The sequence below is a fragment of the Lepidochelys olivacea genome (assembly GCF_965140295.1).
Source record: "Lepidochelys olivacea isolate rLepOli2 genome assembly, chromosome: 1".
NCBI lineage: Eukaryota > Metazoa > Chordata > Testudines > Cheloniidae > Lepidochelys > Lepidochelys olivacea.
Window position 1 is genome coordinate 21,700,350 of NC_140411.1, and position 19,279 is coordinate 21,719,628.

General features: G+C 39.5%; 1 protein-coding gene across 1 annotated transcript in view; it reads left to right on the plus strand.

Annotated features, from left to right (window-relative positions):
- PCF11 (PCF11 cleavage and polyadenylation factor subunit) overlaps window positions 1-16,085 on the plus strand; it is a 29,230-nt gene extending 13,145 nt beyond the window's left edge. Inside the window, exons 7-16 of the mRNA XM_084651631.1 lie at window positions 3,066-3,705; window positions 3,784-5,363; window positions 7,645-7,750; window positions 8,823-8,945; window positions 9,589-9,703; window positions 10,091-10,274; window positions 10,826-10,981; window positions 11,970-12,062; window positions 14,009-14,044; window positions 14,976-16,085. Of these exons, the coding sequence (XP_084507757.1) occupies window positions 3,066-3,705; window positions 3,784-5,363; window positions 7,645-7,750; window positions 8,823-8,945; window positions 9,589-9,703; window positions 10,091-10,274; window positions 10,826-10,981; window positions 11,970-12,062; window positions 14,009-14,044; window positions 14,976-15,191 (3,249 nt within the window). The 3' untranslated portion in view covers window positions 15,192-16,085. The remainder of the gene's footprint in view (window positions 1-3,065; window positions 3,706-3,783; window positions 5,364-7,644; window positions 7,751-8,822; window positions 8,946-9,588; window positions 9,704-10,090; window positions 10,275-10,825; window positions 10,982-11,969; window positions 12,063-14,008; window positions 14,045-14,975) is intronic.
- Window positions 16,086-19,279: the final 3,194 nt, after the last annotated feature.

Below are 19,279 nucleotides of genomic sequence, written 5' to 3' on the forward strand. Positions count from 1 at the left end.
TTTTTTGGAACTGCATCACGTTGTTACTTCTGTTCAATTAGTGATCCATTATAATCCTCAGATCCTTTTCTGCAGTACTGTACGCTATTCAATTATTCCCCCTTTTGTAGTTTTGCATTTGATTTTTTCATTCTTAAGTGTTGTACTTTGCATTTGTCTTTATTGAATTTCATCCTGTTGATTTCAGACCAATTCTCCAATTTGTCAAGGTTGTTTTGAATTCTAATCCTGTCCTCCAAAGTGCTTGCAACCCCCTCCCAGCTTGTTGTCATCTGCACATCTTATATGTATCCTCTCCACTCCATAATCCAAGTTATTAATGAAAATATTAAATAGTACCGGATCCAGGACTTATCCCTGTGCAACTCCACTTGATATGCCAGTGAACCATTGATAACTACTCTTGGAGTACTTACTGTCTTTCAACTAGTTGTACACCCACTTTACAGTAATTTCATTTGTCACATGTCCCTAATTGGTTTATGAGAATGTCATCTGGGACTGTTAAAAGCCTTACTAAAGTCAAGATATAGCACATCTGCTGCTTCCCGCCCATCCACTAGCTAGGCCATTAGCACTGTCAGAGAATGAAATTAGGCTGGTTTGGCATAATTTGTTCTTGAGAAAGCAATGCTGGTTTTTCTTTATAACCCTATTATCCTCTAGGTGCTTACAAATTGATTGTTTAATACTTTTATTCCAGTATTTTTCTATGTATCTAAGTTAGGCTGATTGGTCTATAATTCCCAGGGTCCTGTCTGTTCCCCTTTTTAAAGATAGATGCTGTGTTTGCCTTTCTCTGGTGATTTGGGACCTCAACCATCTTCCACGAATTCTTGAAGACAATAGCTAACATTTCTGAGATTGTTGTAGCTCGTTCCTTAAGTATCCCATGCTGAATTTCGTCAGGCTGTGCTGACTTGAATACATCAAACTTATCTAAAATTCTTTAACTTGTTCTTTCCCTATTTTGGCTTGTGTTCCTTCTCTCTTGTTAATATTAATTGTGTTGAATATCTGGTCACCATTAACCTTTTTAGTGAACACTGAAGCAAAATAGGCATTAAACATCTCAACCTTCTTGATGTCACCAGTTATTAGCTTTCCTTCCCCGCTAAGTAGAGGACCTGCACTTTCCTTCGTTTTTCTCTTTCTTCTAATATATTTTAGGAACCTCTTAAGAATGGCCGTACTGGGTCAGACCAAAGCTCCATCTAGCCCAGTATCCTGTCTTCTGACAGTGGCTAATGCCAGGTGCTTCAGAGGGAATGAACAGAACAGGTCATCATCAAGTGATCCATCCCCTGTTGCCTATTCACAGCTTCTGGCAAACAGAGGCTCAGGACACCATCCCTGCCCATCCAGGCTAATAACCATCGAAGGACCTATCCTCCAAGAACTTATCTAGTTCTTTTTTGAACCCTGTTATAGTCTTGGCTTTCACAACATCCTCTGACAAAGAGTTCCACAGGTTGACTGTGCGTTGTGTGAAGAAATACTTCCTTTTGTTTTAAACCTGCTACCTATTAATTTCATTGGGTGACCCCTGGTTCTCATGTTATGAAAAAGAGTAAATAACACTTCATTATTTACTTTCTCCACACTAGTCATGATTTTATAGACCTCTATCATATCCCCCCTTAGTCGTCGTCTTTTCCAAGCTGAAAACTCCCAGTTTTACTAATCTCTCCTAATATGGAAGCTGTTCCATACCTCAGTGATTTTTGTTGCCCTTTTCTGTACCTTTTTAATTCCAGTATTTCTTTTTTGAGATGGGGTAGCCACATCTGCATGCTGTATTCAAGATGTGGGCTTACCATAGATTTATACAGAAGCAATATGGTATTTTCTATGTTATTATCTATCCCTTTCCTAATGATTCCCAACTTTGTTAGCTTTTTTGAGTGCCGCTGCGCATTGAATGGATGTTTTTAGAGACCTGTCCATATTGACGCCAAGATCTTTCTTGAGTGGTAAGAGCTAATTTAGACCCCATCATTTTATATGTATAGTTGGGATTATGTTTTCCAGTGTGTATTACTTAGTATGTATCAAAATTGAATTTCATCTGCCGTTTTGTTGCCGTCACCCAGTTTTGTGAGGTCCCTTTGTAACTCTTCACAGTCTGCTTTGGACTTAACTATCTTGAGTAGTTTTTTATCATCTGCAAATTTTGCCACCTCGCTGTTTACCTCTTTTTCAAGATCATTTATGTATATGTTGATTAGTACTAGTTCCAGTACAGACCCTGGGGGACACCTGTATTTACTTCTCTCCATTCTAAAAACTGACAATTTATTCCTATTCTTTAGGTCATTAAAGAGCTCCAGATGGAGCCATATTGACTCCTTAATATTCTTCCTGTCTTTTCTTCTCATTGGGGTAGTTTGCTGTTGCACCTGTATTGTTTCTTAAAGAAACTGCCAGCTCTCCTGAACAACTTTTTCCCTTAGATTTTCTTCCCAGGGGACCTTATCTACCAGTTCTGCGAGTTTGTTAAAGTTTGATTTATTTTTTTTTTAAAGTCCATTGTCCTTTTTCTGCTGCTCTCGTGCCTTCTTTCCTCTGGATCTATTATTTTATGATCACTTCCACACATATTGCCTACCACCTTCATACTTACCACCATTTTAACTGTTGGTCAGAATTAAGTCTAAAATGGCTCTCCCTTTGTTTACTTGCCCTACTTTTTGAAATTAATTCCAAGACATTCCAAGAACTTACTGGAAATTTTGTGTTTGCCATATTACTTTTTCAACAGATGTCTGGTGTTGAGTGTTGGATATCTGTTTGTTCTAGAAATGCTTCATCTACCTCCTCTTCCTACATTGGTGGTCTATAGTAGACTGCTTCCATGACATCACTAATTTTTCTCCCTTTTATCTTTACACACGGAGACTTTCAGCTGTCTACCTCTCACCACCTTCTGTACCTCAGAATAAGTTTTTATATTCTTGATGTGTAATGCCACACCATTTCATTTGTTAGACCTGTTTTGTGTAGTTATATTAAAAAAAAAAAGTTTTTTAAATCTAAAATTTGTTTACATTTTTTGTACATTGTAGGCAAATGAACGTTTGACATCTGGGGAAATAACACAAGATGAGTTCCTTGTTGTGGCTCATCAGATTCGTCAACTGTTCCAATATCAGGAAGGAAAGCACAGATGCAATGTGTGGGATAGTCCTACAGAAGAAAAATGTGGTATGAAGAAGAAACCCCTTCTGTCTGATGCTGAATTAACGTATTATGAACATAAAGCTAAACTGAAAAGAACACAAGTTCAGCATTCATTTCCAAGACTTGATCTGTTAGATCCTGATGATATTTTAGGGTATGATTTGACTGATGCATTGCTTTCTGGAATAGAATGTGAGCAAACAAAAGGTAAACGTGGAGGACAATTTGACAGAAAAGAGCAATTTGGAGAAAGGTCAAGACGGCATTCTCCTATAAGTGGCAGTAGACCTTATGCTGATGATCTTTCACCACTTGAGAGCCGGCGAAGACATGATGAGCAAAATCCGTCAAAAGGAACAAGAAGTTCTAAAAACTTCGATCCTTACGATAGCTGGGGAGAATCAGATGAATTTAGAGATGCACTCAGGCAACAAGGGAAAAGTATACCAGAATTTCAGAAAATTGACGGAGATGGATTCTGCAAATTTGATAATCGTGAAGAAAGACAGATGGTTGGACAGAGTGGTACATATTTTATTTTTATATTCTTGAGGTTAAGTATCTTGCAGAATTTCAGTAAGTAACTGTTTTTTTAAATTTTAGGTGTTCGAGAGGAGCCGAGATCCCCATTCAGTGAACGTTTCAAGAGACCTAGATATGAAGATCCAGAGAAAACACCATTTATAGAGAGTCCAGGATCAAGATTTGCAGGCATTGACGTAAAGAAGAGATTAGGTGCACTCATGGAAGACAGACCACTATTTGATGGCTCACCTAGACAGCCTGCTGCAAGGGGAGGGGGAGATGGACAAGCTGGTCATTTTGTTGATGGGCCTTCTAATAATTCAAGCCCTAGAATTGAAGGGCCACCTGCACAGGCTGCTTTGAGGTTTGAAGGGCCACTAGGTCAGGTGGGAGGAGGACCTGCCTCTCAGTTTGATGGGCCACTGGGACAGGCAGGGGGAGGGGGTGCCCTGAGGTTTGATGGGCCACCAGGGCAGATAGGCACCCTCAGGTTTGAGGGGCCCCTTGGGCAAGTAGGTGCAGGGAGTGCACTAAGGTTTGAAAGCCCGCTGGGGCAAGTAGGGGGTGCTTTAAGGTTTGAGGGGCCTGTGGGTGGTCGCAGGTTAGAGGGGCCTGTAGGCCAGACTATGGGTGGTCTCAGATTTGAGGGGCCTCATGGTCAGCCATCGGGTGGTCTCAGGTTTGAGGGACCCCATGGTCAACCTATGGGGCCTCATGGCCAGCCAGCGGGTGGACTCAGATTTGAGGGACCCCATGGTCAGCCTATGGGGCCTCGTGGTCAACCAGGGAGTGGGCTCAGGTTTGAGGGGCCACATATCCAGCCAATGGGGCACCATGGTCAACCAGGGAGTGGGCTCCGTTTTGAGGGGCCACATGGTCCGCCTGTGGGGCCACATGGTCAACCGGGAGGAAGTCTGCGTTTTGAGGGGCCCCATGGTCAGTCGGTAGGGCCACATGTCCAGGGAGGGGGTGGTCTCAGGTTTGAAGGTCCACACGTCCAGCCAGGACTTGGTCCTAGGTTTGAGGGTCCATCAGTCCAGACGGGGGGTGGACTTAGATTTGAAGGGCCTTTGGGTCAGACTGGTCCAAGATTCGATGGCTGTCATTCGTCCAGATTTGATAGTCAACCTGGTCAGCTATCCCTTTTGCAAAGATTTGATGGTTTACATGGACAACCTGGCCCAAGATTTGAAAGGGCACCTGGTCAACAGACACCTCCTAGGTTTGATGGACCACCTGGTCAGCAGCCACGATTCGATACACCAATACCTCAAAGATTTGATGGTCCTCAACACCAGCCAGGTTCAAGGTTTGCAATGCCCCTTGGTCTTCAAGGTCCAAGGTTTGAAAATGTAGCTAACCCTCCTGCCTCAAGACTGGAATCTTACGGGCAAACTGGTCCATACAGTGAACATCCCAATCAGACTTACAACGGACCATCCCATGGTATGCAGTTCCAGAGACCTGAAATGTTTGATGCCTCTCAAGGACCAAATTTTAATGGGCCACCTGGCCCTGGAGCACAGAACTTTCCCAATCCACTTAACAGAGCATCTGGACATTATTTTGATGACAAGAATCTTCAGGGTCCTCAATATGGAAACTTTAATACTTTGCCTAATTCTATGTCAGTAGGAAATACTCAGCAACCACAGCAGGTAAGATTGTTTAGCATTAAACTTGTCTACATCTGTATAGCAAAATTTTATGACTTTAAGAGGGTTTAGGAGACAGGAACCCTACAGATGGTTTCAAATTTAAAAAATCTTAATTTGAATATACATCTCTACCCCGATATAACGTGACCCGATATAATGCGGTAAAGCAGCGCTCCGGCGGATCAAAGCAAGTTCTATATAATGCGGTTTCACCTATACCTGCGGTAAGAGTTTTTGGCTCCCGAGGACAGCGTTATATCAGGGTAGAGGTGTATCAGTAATTGTCTACAGTCATAATTTTAAAGGGACATAGTCTGATAATTTTGGTTCCCGATTGGTTTTTTTAGAGAAACATCCTAATCTATTAAGAAAAATTTTGTTTTTTTTATAGGTTCACGTATTTCCAAGCATGTTTTAAAAGTTCCCCTGCAGTGTTACCTGAAAGTGTAACCTGATCAAAACAATAATGAAACTGGTCTATTTCCACTACCCACTTGAATGCAAAAATAGCTATGATTGGAGTTATAAATCACATACAGTATTTTAACTACCCTTTGCACAAAATGAATTCCATGGAAAACATTAAACTTAGGTACATATAAACACTTCTGGTCTTTCTGCAAGAGAAGTAAAGGCCAAATGGTACTTAACAGGTGTAGATAAGTAGGACAAAGCTGGTGTGGATACATGTAGGGCATGTAGTGCACACAGGGTTATTTCAGCTAGCCCTATTAGTGCTGTAAAATTTAGTGCCCTCATGAGGGAGGGAGGGAGGTTGTTAGGAAATACAGGATTTTGGCACGCTCAAACTATTTGTTGGACAAAATGTGCTTGTTTAGCAGACATCTTTCATCTGTGGGTGTGGTCAGTTGGCTTCAGTATTGATGATTGTCTTGCAAAAATTCTCTTCAGTAGTTGGAGTTGGTGTCAAACATCTATAACAAAGCCATCTATAACAAATTGATTAGAAAATTTGAATTCTACAAGCGTTCTTCATTCTCAGGATATAAATTGAATGTGATATGAAGAATTACTAATTAAATGAATATCAGTAGTTAGGTGTCCTCATACCACTTACAGTGGTAAAATTTTAAAGAAGAACACCAAAACCAACAGGCATGAATCCAAAAATATATGCTGAAGGAAATTATTAATCAGATTGCAGAAGGCAGTTATAGCGGAAGTAATTATTAAAATTACTTTTCCCCTCTGAAATTCAGTAGCATTTACTGCTTTTTTGGAGGCATCCTGGATTCCATTATTTTTTGGTATAACTGGTACCATTTACATTTTCAGCTAAAAATCCGATTATATTTACTTCATATTGGAGTTTACTTGAAAGTTAGATGGGTAGGCATTCACCTATATTTTAATGTCCAATTTGGGTGAAAAGGAACAATTTAAAAGAGCAATGGTGAGTCAGTATTGGAAAATGAATTTAAAATGTGCAGGCCTGATGGCTAAAAGAAACAAGTATCCCTTATTAAACAAGTAAGCATGGAAGGACCTTTGCATTTCATTAAGTTGTGTGTCCCCCCTCCCCATATGCTTGGCAATAAAAATATAGTTTGAAATGCTGTGTTGTCAAACTACAAGGAGCCTTCAAAAACGTACGGAGGCATTCCCCCTTCATGGATATAAATAGGTAAATGCATAATGCAGAGGTTCCCAAACTGTGGAGTGCAATGTTCGGGGTGTGGGGGGGCAGCTGGGACCTGGGGCAGCCCCTATGGAGGGCAGGGTGTGAGTGCCACTCAACTCCACTCCTGGCCCCGGCTGCCAGCCCCGCACCCTGGCTGCCAGCCCTGGCCCCAGCCTCAGCCCCTTACCCCGTCCATGTCCTCCCCTCCCAGAGCCATGGCCTTGCTCCTGCCCCCAGCTAGGGTAAACAGAGGTAAGAGGTGGGCGTGAGGTAAAAAGTTTGGGGACTACTGGCATAACGGGCTTAAATTGCAGCAAAGGAGATTTAGGTTGAGCATTATGAAAACTTTCTAACTGTCAGGGTAGTTAAGCACTGGAACAAATTACGTGGGGAGGTTGTGGAATCTCTGTCCTTTGATGTTTTTAAGAACAGGTTGGACAAATATCTGTCAGGGATGGTCTAGATAATACTTAGTCCATCCTCAGGGCAGGGAACTGGACTAGATGATCTCTCAAGGTCCTTTCCAGTCCTACATTTCTGTTGTATACTGGGGACACTTTAGGAGTTAATAGTAAAATGTAAGAAGAATTTATAATTCCAATAGCTATGAAATAAGTACATAACTTTTTACTTTTACAGGTTCCTGGTCTATCTGTGTCTTCTCAACCTGGACCTTACAGTCAAGGACAAACATATTTACCAGTACTTGCACAAAATCCTGGAAGCTTTGTTCAGACTCAAGCAGGTATGTACGGAAATTGTGTGCTGGCTATTTTAAACTAGTGTTCAAACTTTGTTAATCAGAAACCACAGAATTTAGCTACTCAGGTTGTCCACATCTCATCTAAAGGACAGCACATTACTTTCAACAGCATGTTGCCACTTAGCACTATTCTGGGGCCTTGGTTCAGTACAAACTCAAGAAAGATTGCCATTTAATTGTTAATAAATACAATTTTTCAGTAATACTTTTCTATAATACTGTAATAAATACAAAATTTCTGAATACTTTAATTCTTTTGGCGGTCTCACATTCAAGTATCAATCAGGCCCAGTCCTGATTAGTTTATGTAACCACATGTTTTTTGGTATGCTATGATGCTGAAAATGGTCTGCCTTTGTGTGGGTATGAGAAGACAAATGGAAACACCATAGTGCTGATTTGCATATGCCAAGTTGTGCAATTCATCCCTGCAAATCAGAGCCCAAAATGAAAGGCTTCCAGAATGTAATAAATGAACAAAGTCAAATAATGAAGCGTAAATATTTACTTGATTCAGACTAAGAAAATAACACATTCCAGAAACCTGTAGAGCATGTATGCATGGTTGTACCTTGGGTGGTAGACAGATCAACACTTTGAAAGCTTAATACTATGAGGGGAGGGAGGGACTGCAAAGGAAAGCTGACTAACAAAAAAGGACCAAGAAGGCACAAAACAAAAGGAGGAGAGACAGGGAAACAATTCGGTAAATGAAAAGCTGAAAAATGGGGGGAGCAGTGAGGGGAGAGAAAAAGATGAGACAAATAGAAGCACCTCTATTTTGCCATTCTATCTGAGGGCTACTCTTTTCTCTCAGCAAATGGCTTGGGTGATAAAATATTCTTGGTGGTGATGTATAGAATGGAATATAGTTGAGTAAGAAATGAACAACAGAGAATTGTATTTAGCAACTTCTATTTTCTTTAAAGCATTAACTTTTCAAAAAAAATATTTTAAATGAGTATCATTAAAATAAACAGGATGGCATATATTAAGGCTTGATTTTCTCAAATGCATCAGAAATAATGTAGCATTACTGTTTTTCTTCCCTTAGGATCCCTTCCACTTTCATATCCTGATAATCACCTTGGCCAGCTTGATGTAAATGAGTTGTTCTCTAAACTGCTTTCAACAGGAATCCTCAAAGTGTCAAAAACTACTGATTCCACTTCAGCACGTATGTGTAGCATTTATCCTCTTACCGTCCATTTTAACACAAAAGTGCAGTGAAAAACTCCCAGTAAAAATCTTTATATACAAGTACTCTAATTTTCTATGTAATAGGTGTTTTAATGATTTTTTTATGGCAAAACCAAGAACTTCTTTTGTGTTTATATGAAGTCCCATAATTTGGGAGTGACCATCTTGGTGCACATGATGAAGTGAACTTTGTTTGGTAACTTCCTTTTAAAATTTCCGCTATTGACCAGTTTAATTTGTAGATTTTAGCTGACTAATATAGCCAGACTTGCAGATGCATCAGTCTGTCTGTCCTTGGTGCCATCCCCCAATTGTTTGCTTTAATCAAAACAATTTTTTTAAAATATGTCAGTGTTTGAAATTGCTTTAGCTTTCATAGATTACTTTCCAAACCAAGGGTTAGGATGAATTAGAGAAGTCACTTGAAAACCGCTTGCCCAAATTCAAATTGTACACCTAGTTATTAATTTGTGTACCTTTGTTTTAAGCTGTTACAGCACCGGGTTGAATTGGTTAATGCTGTATTTGGCGTTATCATGTTCATTTTATTATTTGAATAAGTGGAACTGTTTCAGAATGACATCTTGGGAAACTGACAGTGTTCCATCTGTATATTCTAGAAGTGAATGAAACTTCTACCCAGCCAGCTCCTGAGGAGGAGGAGGATGACCAGGAGCAGAGTGAGGATCAAGACATCCCAGACCTCACTAACTTTACAGTTGAAGAACTAAAACAGTACGTGTACTAATGGGTGCTCAATGTGCACTATGGGTGATCATGACACTAATATGTAGGTAGTTTAATTGTCTTTGTTTCAAGACAACTTGAGAACTTAATTGTACAAGATTGTGAGACATCACGATAGAGTAAGGAGGGAGAAGGGATACAACTGTCAGTTTCATCATTGTATTCATTAATGTCATATCATTTGCATAAAAACTTCCATGTGAAATATATTTATAAACATTTAATTCTTCGACAAGATGCATATTTTTTTAATTGGACCAAATATTTTTAAATGCACATCAAAGTCAGTGGAACTGTTCATGTGCACAAAGGTTTGCAGATTTGGGCCAAATATTTTTAGCATTCGTGTCAATTTGCTTTTTTTTTCTCTTGTAGGCGTTATGATAGTGTTATAAATCGACTGTACACTGGTATTCAGTGTTACTCCTGTGGAATGAGGTTTACAACTTCACAGACGGATGTATATGCAGATCATTTGGACTGGCATTACCGACAAAATCGCACTGAAAAGGACATTAGCAGAAAAGTTACTCACAGAAGGTGGTACTACAGTTTAACAGTAAGTAATTCAATAATATCTTTCTCTGTATGTGCCTGAATGAATAGAAGGCAAAATTATTCCCTGTGCAATTGCACTGAATTCAGTTGTGTTGCATGGAATGTAAATCAGCACAGAATTCGGCCTTTGGTAGTTAACCCTCTCCGATTTCTCCCTCCTCTTTTTTCTGACAGTGGCTATAAGAACATAAAAGAAAGGTATAGGGGGAACTAATATAGTCTAAAACCGTTGACAGCTTTTTTGATAATCTCAGAAGAGAGCAGTGATTGGAATGGGATGGATGTTGAACTACATTGTTGCTCTGAAGGGTGGTCCCTTTAGAATAGGCTTGAAGCACAATGGAGCAGTGTGGGAAACTTAACACTGCTACTTGTCATGCTGTATCTGTAATGAGAGAGCTTCAGTTTCCAGTCCAGTCAAACTGACACCTTTTATTAAAAATGGTCTCTCACCTTCTCAAATATCAAATTTGGGGAATTGTATTTTTAAATGTGTAAAAGTTATGATTAATGAGAAGAAGGCTTGAATGTTATTTTTGTTAACTTCCTTAGGACTGGATAGAATTTGAAGAAATAGCTGATCTAGAGGAACGTGCAAAGAGCCAGTTCTTTGAAAAAGTACATGAAGAAGTTGTATTGAAGACACAAGAAGCTGCTAAAGAAAAAGAGTTTCAAAGTGTTCCTGCTGGACCAGCAGGAGTAGATGAGGTAAATTTGCACATTTAAACTGTCTTTGATTAGCTTACATAAGGGGAATGGTCTAATTTCTGAGCAATCTTGCAGTTTTTCTTTTTATCCCTAAGTATTTTATGTAAACTGTAAAGTTTCATCCTTATATCTAACAAATACAGATTAGAAATGTACCGGTGTGGAAGCTGAAGCTTGTATTTAGCAGACTTGCAGTAGAAGAGATGATAGAGGCAAACAAACCAAAAACATTCTCAGTCTGCCAAAGCACAAGCTCTCTAACTTGTGTTTTCGTTCAGGTCTTACTTGGAGAAATTTCCATTGAGGCCAATAGAAATTGGCCTTATTAAGGGCTGAGTAAGAAGAACTAAGTACCTAAGCGTTTGAGCAGGGGGTTGGACTAGATGACCTCCTGAGGTCCCTTCCAACCCTGATATCCTATGACTCTAACCGAATAGCAACAAAATCATGACAAACATCTCTGAATTCTATTTAGGGAGGGAAGTTATGTAATCAAATATGAGCTGTTTTTAATTGGCAAAATAGAAAGATGGACAAAAGTTTACCTGGATTAGCTGACACTGTTGAATTTCATAACAGTTGGCTACCGGGTGCATACAGGACTTGCAGAAAACTGTTGTGATGGCTACCCTTCCCCTGAATGAAAGCCTTTATAAACTTGGAGATTTGGTTTTTTAATTTAGAAAACATAGTAACTTTGTGTGATGCTAACAGTAAATCAAGAATGTGGAATCTAGTTGTCAGTTACAATTAGTCCACGGTTCGCAAATTGCAATTAAATTAGTAAATAGTGTCCATTTATGTTACCCTTTTAACTCTACAGTGCATACATAGGAATGCAGTGTATTCCAGTATATTTACCTTGATTGTTAAAAAGTCCCCTTTTCTTAGTAAATTGTAGTTAACTGCTTCTCTAGAAACTGGTAAGCACAAAAGTGTTATATAAGTGTTTGTAAATTTACATAACTGTGTCTTTTCCATCTTTCAGAGCTGTGAAATTTGCCAAGAGCAATTTGAACAATATTGGGATGAGGAAGAGGAAGAGTGGCATCTAAAGAATGCTATTAGGGTAGAGGAAAAGGTATTCTGAGCATATTACTTTTGTACGTGTGACGTTTTGGGGTTACTAAAAGCCAGGGTAGATGAGGAAATAGCATGAATATGCAAAGGGGCATGTGGTGGAGGGCAGCCCAGTCTGTCTTCACTCTTGAAGAGTTTACTCTGCTGCTTTTTAGGTTCCATGGTGCACCAAAACATCAGCACCATAGGGGGTACTCTTAAAGTGCTGATATGTTAGCACAAATATACTTGGCTTCAGCACACCATGCAGCAGCACCATAAATAAAATACATGTAGACATAAGTTCAGTAACTTATACATAAAAAATTGTAACTAGTTTACAATAACCACTAACATAGTTTAGTCCTTTATATAAATTTTCCTAAACATTATGAAAAAAATCCAGTCACCATTTATATTTTGACACCATACCTCACTTACACCAGGATATAAATCCATGTCCAGAACTGTTCAACATATTCATAAATGATCTGGGAAAAGGGGTAAACAGTGAGGTTGCAAAATTTGTAGATGATACAAAACTATTCAAGATAGTTAAGTCCAAAGCAGACTGCGAAGAGCTACAAAGGGACTTCACAAAACTGGGTGACTGGGCAACAAAATGGCAGATGAAATTCAATGTTGATAAATACAAAGTAATGCACATTGGAAAACATGATCCCAACTATACATATAAAATGATGGGGTCTAAATTAGCTGATAACACTCAAGAAAGAGATCTTGGGGTCATTGTGGATAGTTCTCTGAAAACATCCACTCAATGTGCAGTGGCAGTCAAAAAAGCTAACAAAATGTTGGGAATCATTAGGAAAGAGATAGATAATAAGACAGAAAATCATATTGCCTCTATATAAATCCATGGTATGCCCACATCTTGAATACTGTGTGCAGATGTGGTCACTCCATCTTAAAAAAGATATATTGGAATTGGAAAAGGTACAGAAAAGGGCAACAAAAATGACTGGGGGTATGGAACAGCTTCTGTATGAGGCGAGATTAATAAGACTGGGAGTTTTCAGCTTGGAATAGAGATGACTAAGAGAGGATATCATAGAGGTTTATAAAATCCTGAATGGTGTGGAGAAAGTAAACAATGAAGTGTTATTTACTCATAACACAAAAAAGGGGGGTCTCCAAATGAAATTAATAGGCAGCAGGTTTAAAACAAACAAAAGGAAGTATTTCTTCACACAATGCACAGTCAGTCTGGGGAGCTCTTTGCCAGAGCATGTTGTGAAGGCCAAGACTATAACAGTTCAAAAAAGAACTAGGTAAGTTCCTGGAGGATTGGTCCATCAATGGTGGCGTCCCGAGCCTCTGTTTGCCAGAAGCTGGGAATGGGCGACGGGATCACTTGATAATTACCTGTTCGGTTCATTTCCTCTGAAGGACCTGGCATTGGCCACTGTCAGAAGACAGGATACTGGGCTAGATGGACCTTTAGTGTGACCCAGTATGGCCATTCTTAAGTTAAATTTATATGTAGTTAGAACATATGAAAGTCACACCAACCCTGTATTAATCATTATAACTTTCTGAGTCTCCGGATGGGGGAAGGGAGATAGTTGAGGCTGAGAAGGGGTGCTCATAAGTGGAGTTGGGGTCTTGAGAATTCACAGCTTAAACTGCATTCCTTGCTGTTTTTGCCTTGTGTTGGTGGAAGATGCAATCTAATAACCTTACCATTAAGTTTTGGTTGAGAAATTACATTTATGGTCAGCATTAAGGACAAAATATATTTTGCTCAGATTACCTTGGGGCATTAGAAGCCAAGCATGGAAGACTTTAGCTCAAAAGTGAATGTTTAGGGAAGCTAGGGGATGAGTCAATGAAGTGCATAATCAAAACTGTTCTGCAAACCTAATTTCATAACCTGTAGAACTGCTAAAAAATATGCATTTGTGTGTGCAAATATGTAGAGAAGTCACATGGTCTTTCTTATTTTAGATTTACCATCCATCATGTTATGAAGATTACCAAAAGGCAAGTGCATCTCTATTTTTATTTCTGCTCAAATATTTTATTGTGACGTTGATTTTTGTGTTGAGTGATATATAGTTTTGTACTGAGAGAATGTATTCAGTGCATGCTACCCATTTCTGTCACATGTGGCTAGACAAGGAACTGCAAGAATGATGGTAATGGAAAAGTTATAATTCAGAACTAGCTGGGAAGCTTATTGCTTATTTCTGATGTTGTGACATAACATATCATCTTGCATATCAGACAGCAGTAAATAGAAGCCATAAGTAGAATATATAGGTCAAGTATATGGGGTTAAAGCTTTTAAATCTGAAGAATTTGCTGAATGGAGTAAATTGATACTGATGTGTTTTTAGTTTCTAACTTCCATTAGCTGTTTACGAATTTAGGAATTCAAATTGTTGTATTGGGGTTAGTGAGGAGTGTACTGTGGTTTATGGCAGTATATTACATTAATGGCTTTCAATCTTTTTTTGTTCACGGACCTGTAAAAAATTTCAAACGGATGTGTGAACCCCTTTGGAAATCTTAGGCATAGTCTATGAACCCCAGGGGTCTGCTTATCACAGGTTGAAAACCACTGTTATATGGTAATGACAACCTTTTTTAGACCCCTTAGATATAGTCTGCAGATCTTTGAGTGAAAATCACTGTACTACATGTTTGTCCCTTATTTGTTTGATGTAATAATTCTAATTTAGGGAGCATTAGGTTTGTTTTTAAACTATATTTGCTAAGGTAAGAATGTTACAGAACAAACCAGCTCTCTAAGAATCTTGGTGAGGGGGGAAACTTGCATTTTCAATAACCAGATTAACACATCCTGTGAAGCAACATTTATAACTTTTCTCCCTCTCCTTTAGTCACAAAGGAAATAACTGTCTTAGTGATATGTAAAACTGTATATTTATTGTTAATTTTCATTTGGCAGACATCATCATTTGATTGTACACCATCTCCCAGCAAGACCCCTGTGGAAAACCCACTAAATATTATGTTGAACATTGTCAAACAAGAAATACAGGAGCCCTGTAACAGTCCTAAAGTCAAAGAAGAACCTGTCGACACCCCTGCTACTTGTATGGAAGAGAGCACACCTGCGTCTACAGATATTAAAACAGAAACTGATAAGGTTGAACCAGTTTAACTAAACTGAGAGGTATGATTTTTTTTTACAGAACAGAAGAGCTGCTGTGTTGACTCTAGAAGGCAAATACTTTTTATATAAATAAAATGTTCTCATGGGGCAGGGCCCCAGCTATTATTTGGTTAATAAATACATTTTTGTATTTGAATTTCTTATTGCCTGCACAGTTTCAGGTGTCGATTGTGTGAAAGTTCTGTAGATGCGTGCAAATTTAATGGAATGGAATTGTATATGTAAAAAAAAATGTACAATTTTCACTTGTGGAAATGTAAATTATAAATAAAAGATATTTTTGCTATATATGGAGTGTAATGTTTATGCACACCATCGAATGAAGAGTTTCTGTACTTTTTTCAGCTTAAGTGGAATTAAACAGAGACCTCAATTTAGACTTCTAGCTAAGTAGGATTCTGAAATATAAAATAACTGAAGGAAGTTATTTGGGTTCATAGGAGGGTTATAAGGAAAACAATGCAGGAACTTTCTCAAACAGCAAACCCTAAATTTCTTTTCTATTTAAATTTAGTTGAACAAACTTGCATACATAACCAGATATAAAAATAAAAGTAACCAAAAAGACAGTTTTGGATAGAAGGGAAAATTAGTAAAACAACCTGTGGGCTTGATTGTGGTTACAACTGCCAACATACATTTGATTAACAAACCAGTATACTTGCTTGTTAAAGCAGATTTTTAATGCCTTTTTTCAAATAGTCAAACGTAAGAATTTAGTACAGCTGAACAATTTTTTCTTTAAGTTACAGGGGAGAAAATGAATGTAAGAGTGCTCATTTTGAAACATGGTTAACATTTTTCTTTTGTTGGTTATGACTGGATTTAGATGGTAAACCGGATACCATGAGATGTTAATATTTCTAACATGTAATAAATAGAATGAAGCATATTTGAGTTTGAATCTCTTTATTTCATGAGGGGCTTTGGGGTAATCAAATGACTGAAAGGGACTTCGAGAGGTCATCTAGTCCAGTCCCCTGCACTTGGGGCAGGACTAGACCATCCCTGACAGTTTGTCTAACCTGCTCTAAAAAATCTCCAATGACAGAGATTCCACAACCTCCCTGGGCAATTTATTCCACCCAGAGAAGGAAGAGGTTAACCACCCGGAGAGGAAGTTTTTCCTAATGTCCAGCCTAAACCTCCCTTGCTGCAATTTAAGCCCATCGCTTCTTGTCCCCTATTCTCAGAGGTTAAGCAAACGTTTTTCCTTCTTCCTCCTCCTTGTAACAACCTTTCAAATACTTGAGAACTGTTATCATGTCCCCTCTGTCTTCTCTTTTCCAGACTAAATAAACCCAATTTCTTCTTTGAGTGCTTGCTCATGTCCATTCAACTTAGGTGTGCTTGCCATATGCACCCTTGCCAGAAGTTTTTTCCTCAGCAGTATTTGTAGGGGACTAACTCCGGCGCCCCCTGGAGTGGTGCTCACATGCTGCGGTATATAGGGCGCCATTGGGCTCGCCCCACCCTCAGTTCCTTCTTGCTGCCAGTGATGGTGCTGGAACCGTTGCTGCTTCAGCTAGTGCTGTTGCTGCTCGTTTGTACGAACTAGTTAATTCTTGAATTATAGTGTATATAGTTTTCTGTTAGTATTTGTAAATCCCTTAGCTATAGTTAAGAGGCTTTATAGGTCCTGAACGGGACTTTGCCTTGGGACGGGGCATGCCTTGGTCCCCAGGCTTTAAGCCCTGTGATTGCTGCAAGAGGCCCATGCCCATTAGTGATCCACACAGCAGTTGTTTGCGTTGCTTGGGCAAAGGGCACATTAGTCAAAAGTGCAAAATTCGCAAGTCCTTCAAGCCAAGGACTAAGGAGCGTGATATTCGTTGGAGTGCTCCTTATGGAGTTGGCCCTCACCCTGGCACCAGAGCAATGCTCCCACTTGATGCCAAGCACTGTGACCTCAGTACACAGTGCCCCACCGGGACCATCCACTGGCCAGCACCGGTCCCCATACGGCTCCAACCAAGAAGCCCAAGAAGACAGTGTTAGGTCGATCTCCAACCTCTCACAAAGGAAAGGATAAGACTGCGTGCGAGCAAGGTCCCAGGCCGGGCAACTCTTCACCCCCGTCGGGATCTTGCACCCTCCTTATAGTAGCTCCATCTAGGTTGCATCCCTAGTTTGTTTATGAGAAAGTCATATGAGACCATATCAAAAGCTTTACTGAAGTCAAGATATACCACATCTACCTAATTTGACTGTGTGAGAGTCACCAGCAGGAGAGTGAATTTGTGTGGGGGGGTGGAGGGTGAGAAAACCTGGATTTGTGCTGGAAATGGCCCAACTTGATGATCATTTTAGATAAGCTATTACCAGCAGGACAGTGGGGTGGGAGGAGGTATTGTTTCATATTCTCTGTGTGTATATAAAGTCTGCTGCAGTTTCCACAGTATGCATCCGATGAAGTGAGCTGTAGCTCACGAAAGCTTATGCTCAAATAAATTGGTTAGTCTCTAAGGTGCCACAAGTCCTCCCTTTCTTTTTGCGAATACAGACTAACATGGCTGTTACTCTGAAACCTGTGTGAGAGTGGAAATTGAAGTATTTTACATCTTAAGGAATTATTTATTAAGGAACTTACACTGCATGCTTTTAAAACTGTTAAGCTAGGCTTAAACACTAATGGCCAAATTCAGGTTTACTTTGCAAAGTCCTAGTGAATTTGCCTTGCAAAAAAGGATATTTCTGAGACTTGGGGGACATAATTCCCCCCATTGGGTTTGGAGAACTAGTACATTCCACTGTGGAGAAATTAAGCTTCTACTGTTCTAGAACCCAGTGTTGAAGCTGTTAGTCACAATTTCAGCTGCATTTAAAACATTTTGGGGAGGGGGAGCGGGGAATGTTTTGTTAAGTGAAACAGGGATTAGTGTTTTTACAACTTTTAAGAGGGGGGTAACCTCTTTCAACTCTTGAGGTCATGATCCTTGCCACCTTTGATTAGCACCACTGCCCCCTTAATCCCTTTGAGTTTGAGGTGATGTTTTTCATTATTTAAAAGGAACCCTTGACATGAGGCTTTCCTAGGTACATAAAGATATAAGTGACATCAAAACTGTAGAAGTGCTTGGAATTTTTAAGTCTACAAATCACTGTTTGACTTGTGAACATTTAAAAACATTTTTTTTCCCATGGAGACCAGTCTATTCATGGTCACTTGTATTAATCACTAGGGACAAAAGACACTACCAGCATATTACTAAACCATAATATGAACTGGTACAATTACTAATGGAGGTTATCAATTCCAGATCTAGACAACCTTTCTGGATTGAAAACCCCTCTCAAAAACCTCTTCAACATCTGATGTGCCTCTGTTACATAGTGGGTGTCATAAATATAAAGGGAAGGGTAACAACCTTTATGTATGCAGTAAAATAAAATCCCTCTTGGCCAGAGGTACAGAATCCCCTTGTAAGGGATTAATCAGTTCAATTAACCGGGTTGGCACCTGACCAGAAGGATCAATGGGGAAAGAAGATACTTTCAAATCTGGGGGGTGGGGGTGGACAGGCTTTGTTTTTGTGCTCTGTTTGTGTTCTCTCTGAGACAGAGACAAAGCAAGTAATCCAGTTCCTACTGAAATGATACATCTAATATTACAGAAATAGTAAGTAATAGCAAGGAAATGTGTTAGAGTATCTTTTGTTTTAGCTTGTGAATTTTCCCTGTGCTAAGAGGGAGGTTTATCCCTGTTTGTTGTAACTTTGAAGTTTTGCCTAGGGGGGAATCCTCTGTGTTTTAAGTCTTATTACCCTGTAAAATTATCTTCCATCCTGATTTTACAGAGGTGCTTCTTTTACTTTTTTTCTTCTTTATAATAAGTTCTGTTTAGTCTTTGGGTCTGTGCTCACCTTGTTTACCTATCTGGTTGGTAGATTATTCTCAAGCCTCCTCAGGAAAGGCGGGTTAAGAGGCTTGGGGGAATACTTTGGCGAAACAGGAACTCCAAGTGGTCCTTTTCCAGAATCTTTGTCTAACTCACTTGGTGGTGGCAGCAGTACTCACCCAAGGACAAGGAAGGATTTGTGCCTTGGGGAAGTTTTTAACCTAAGCTGGTAGAAATA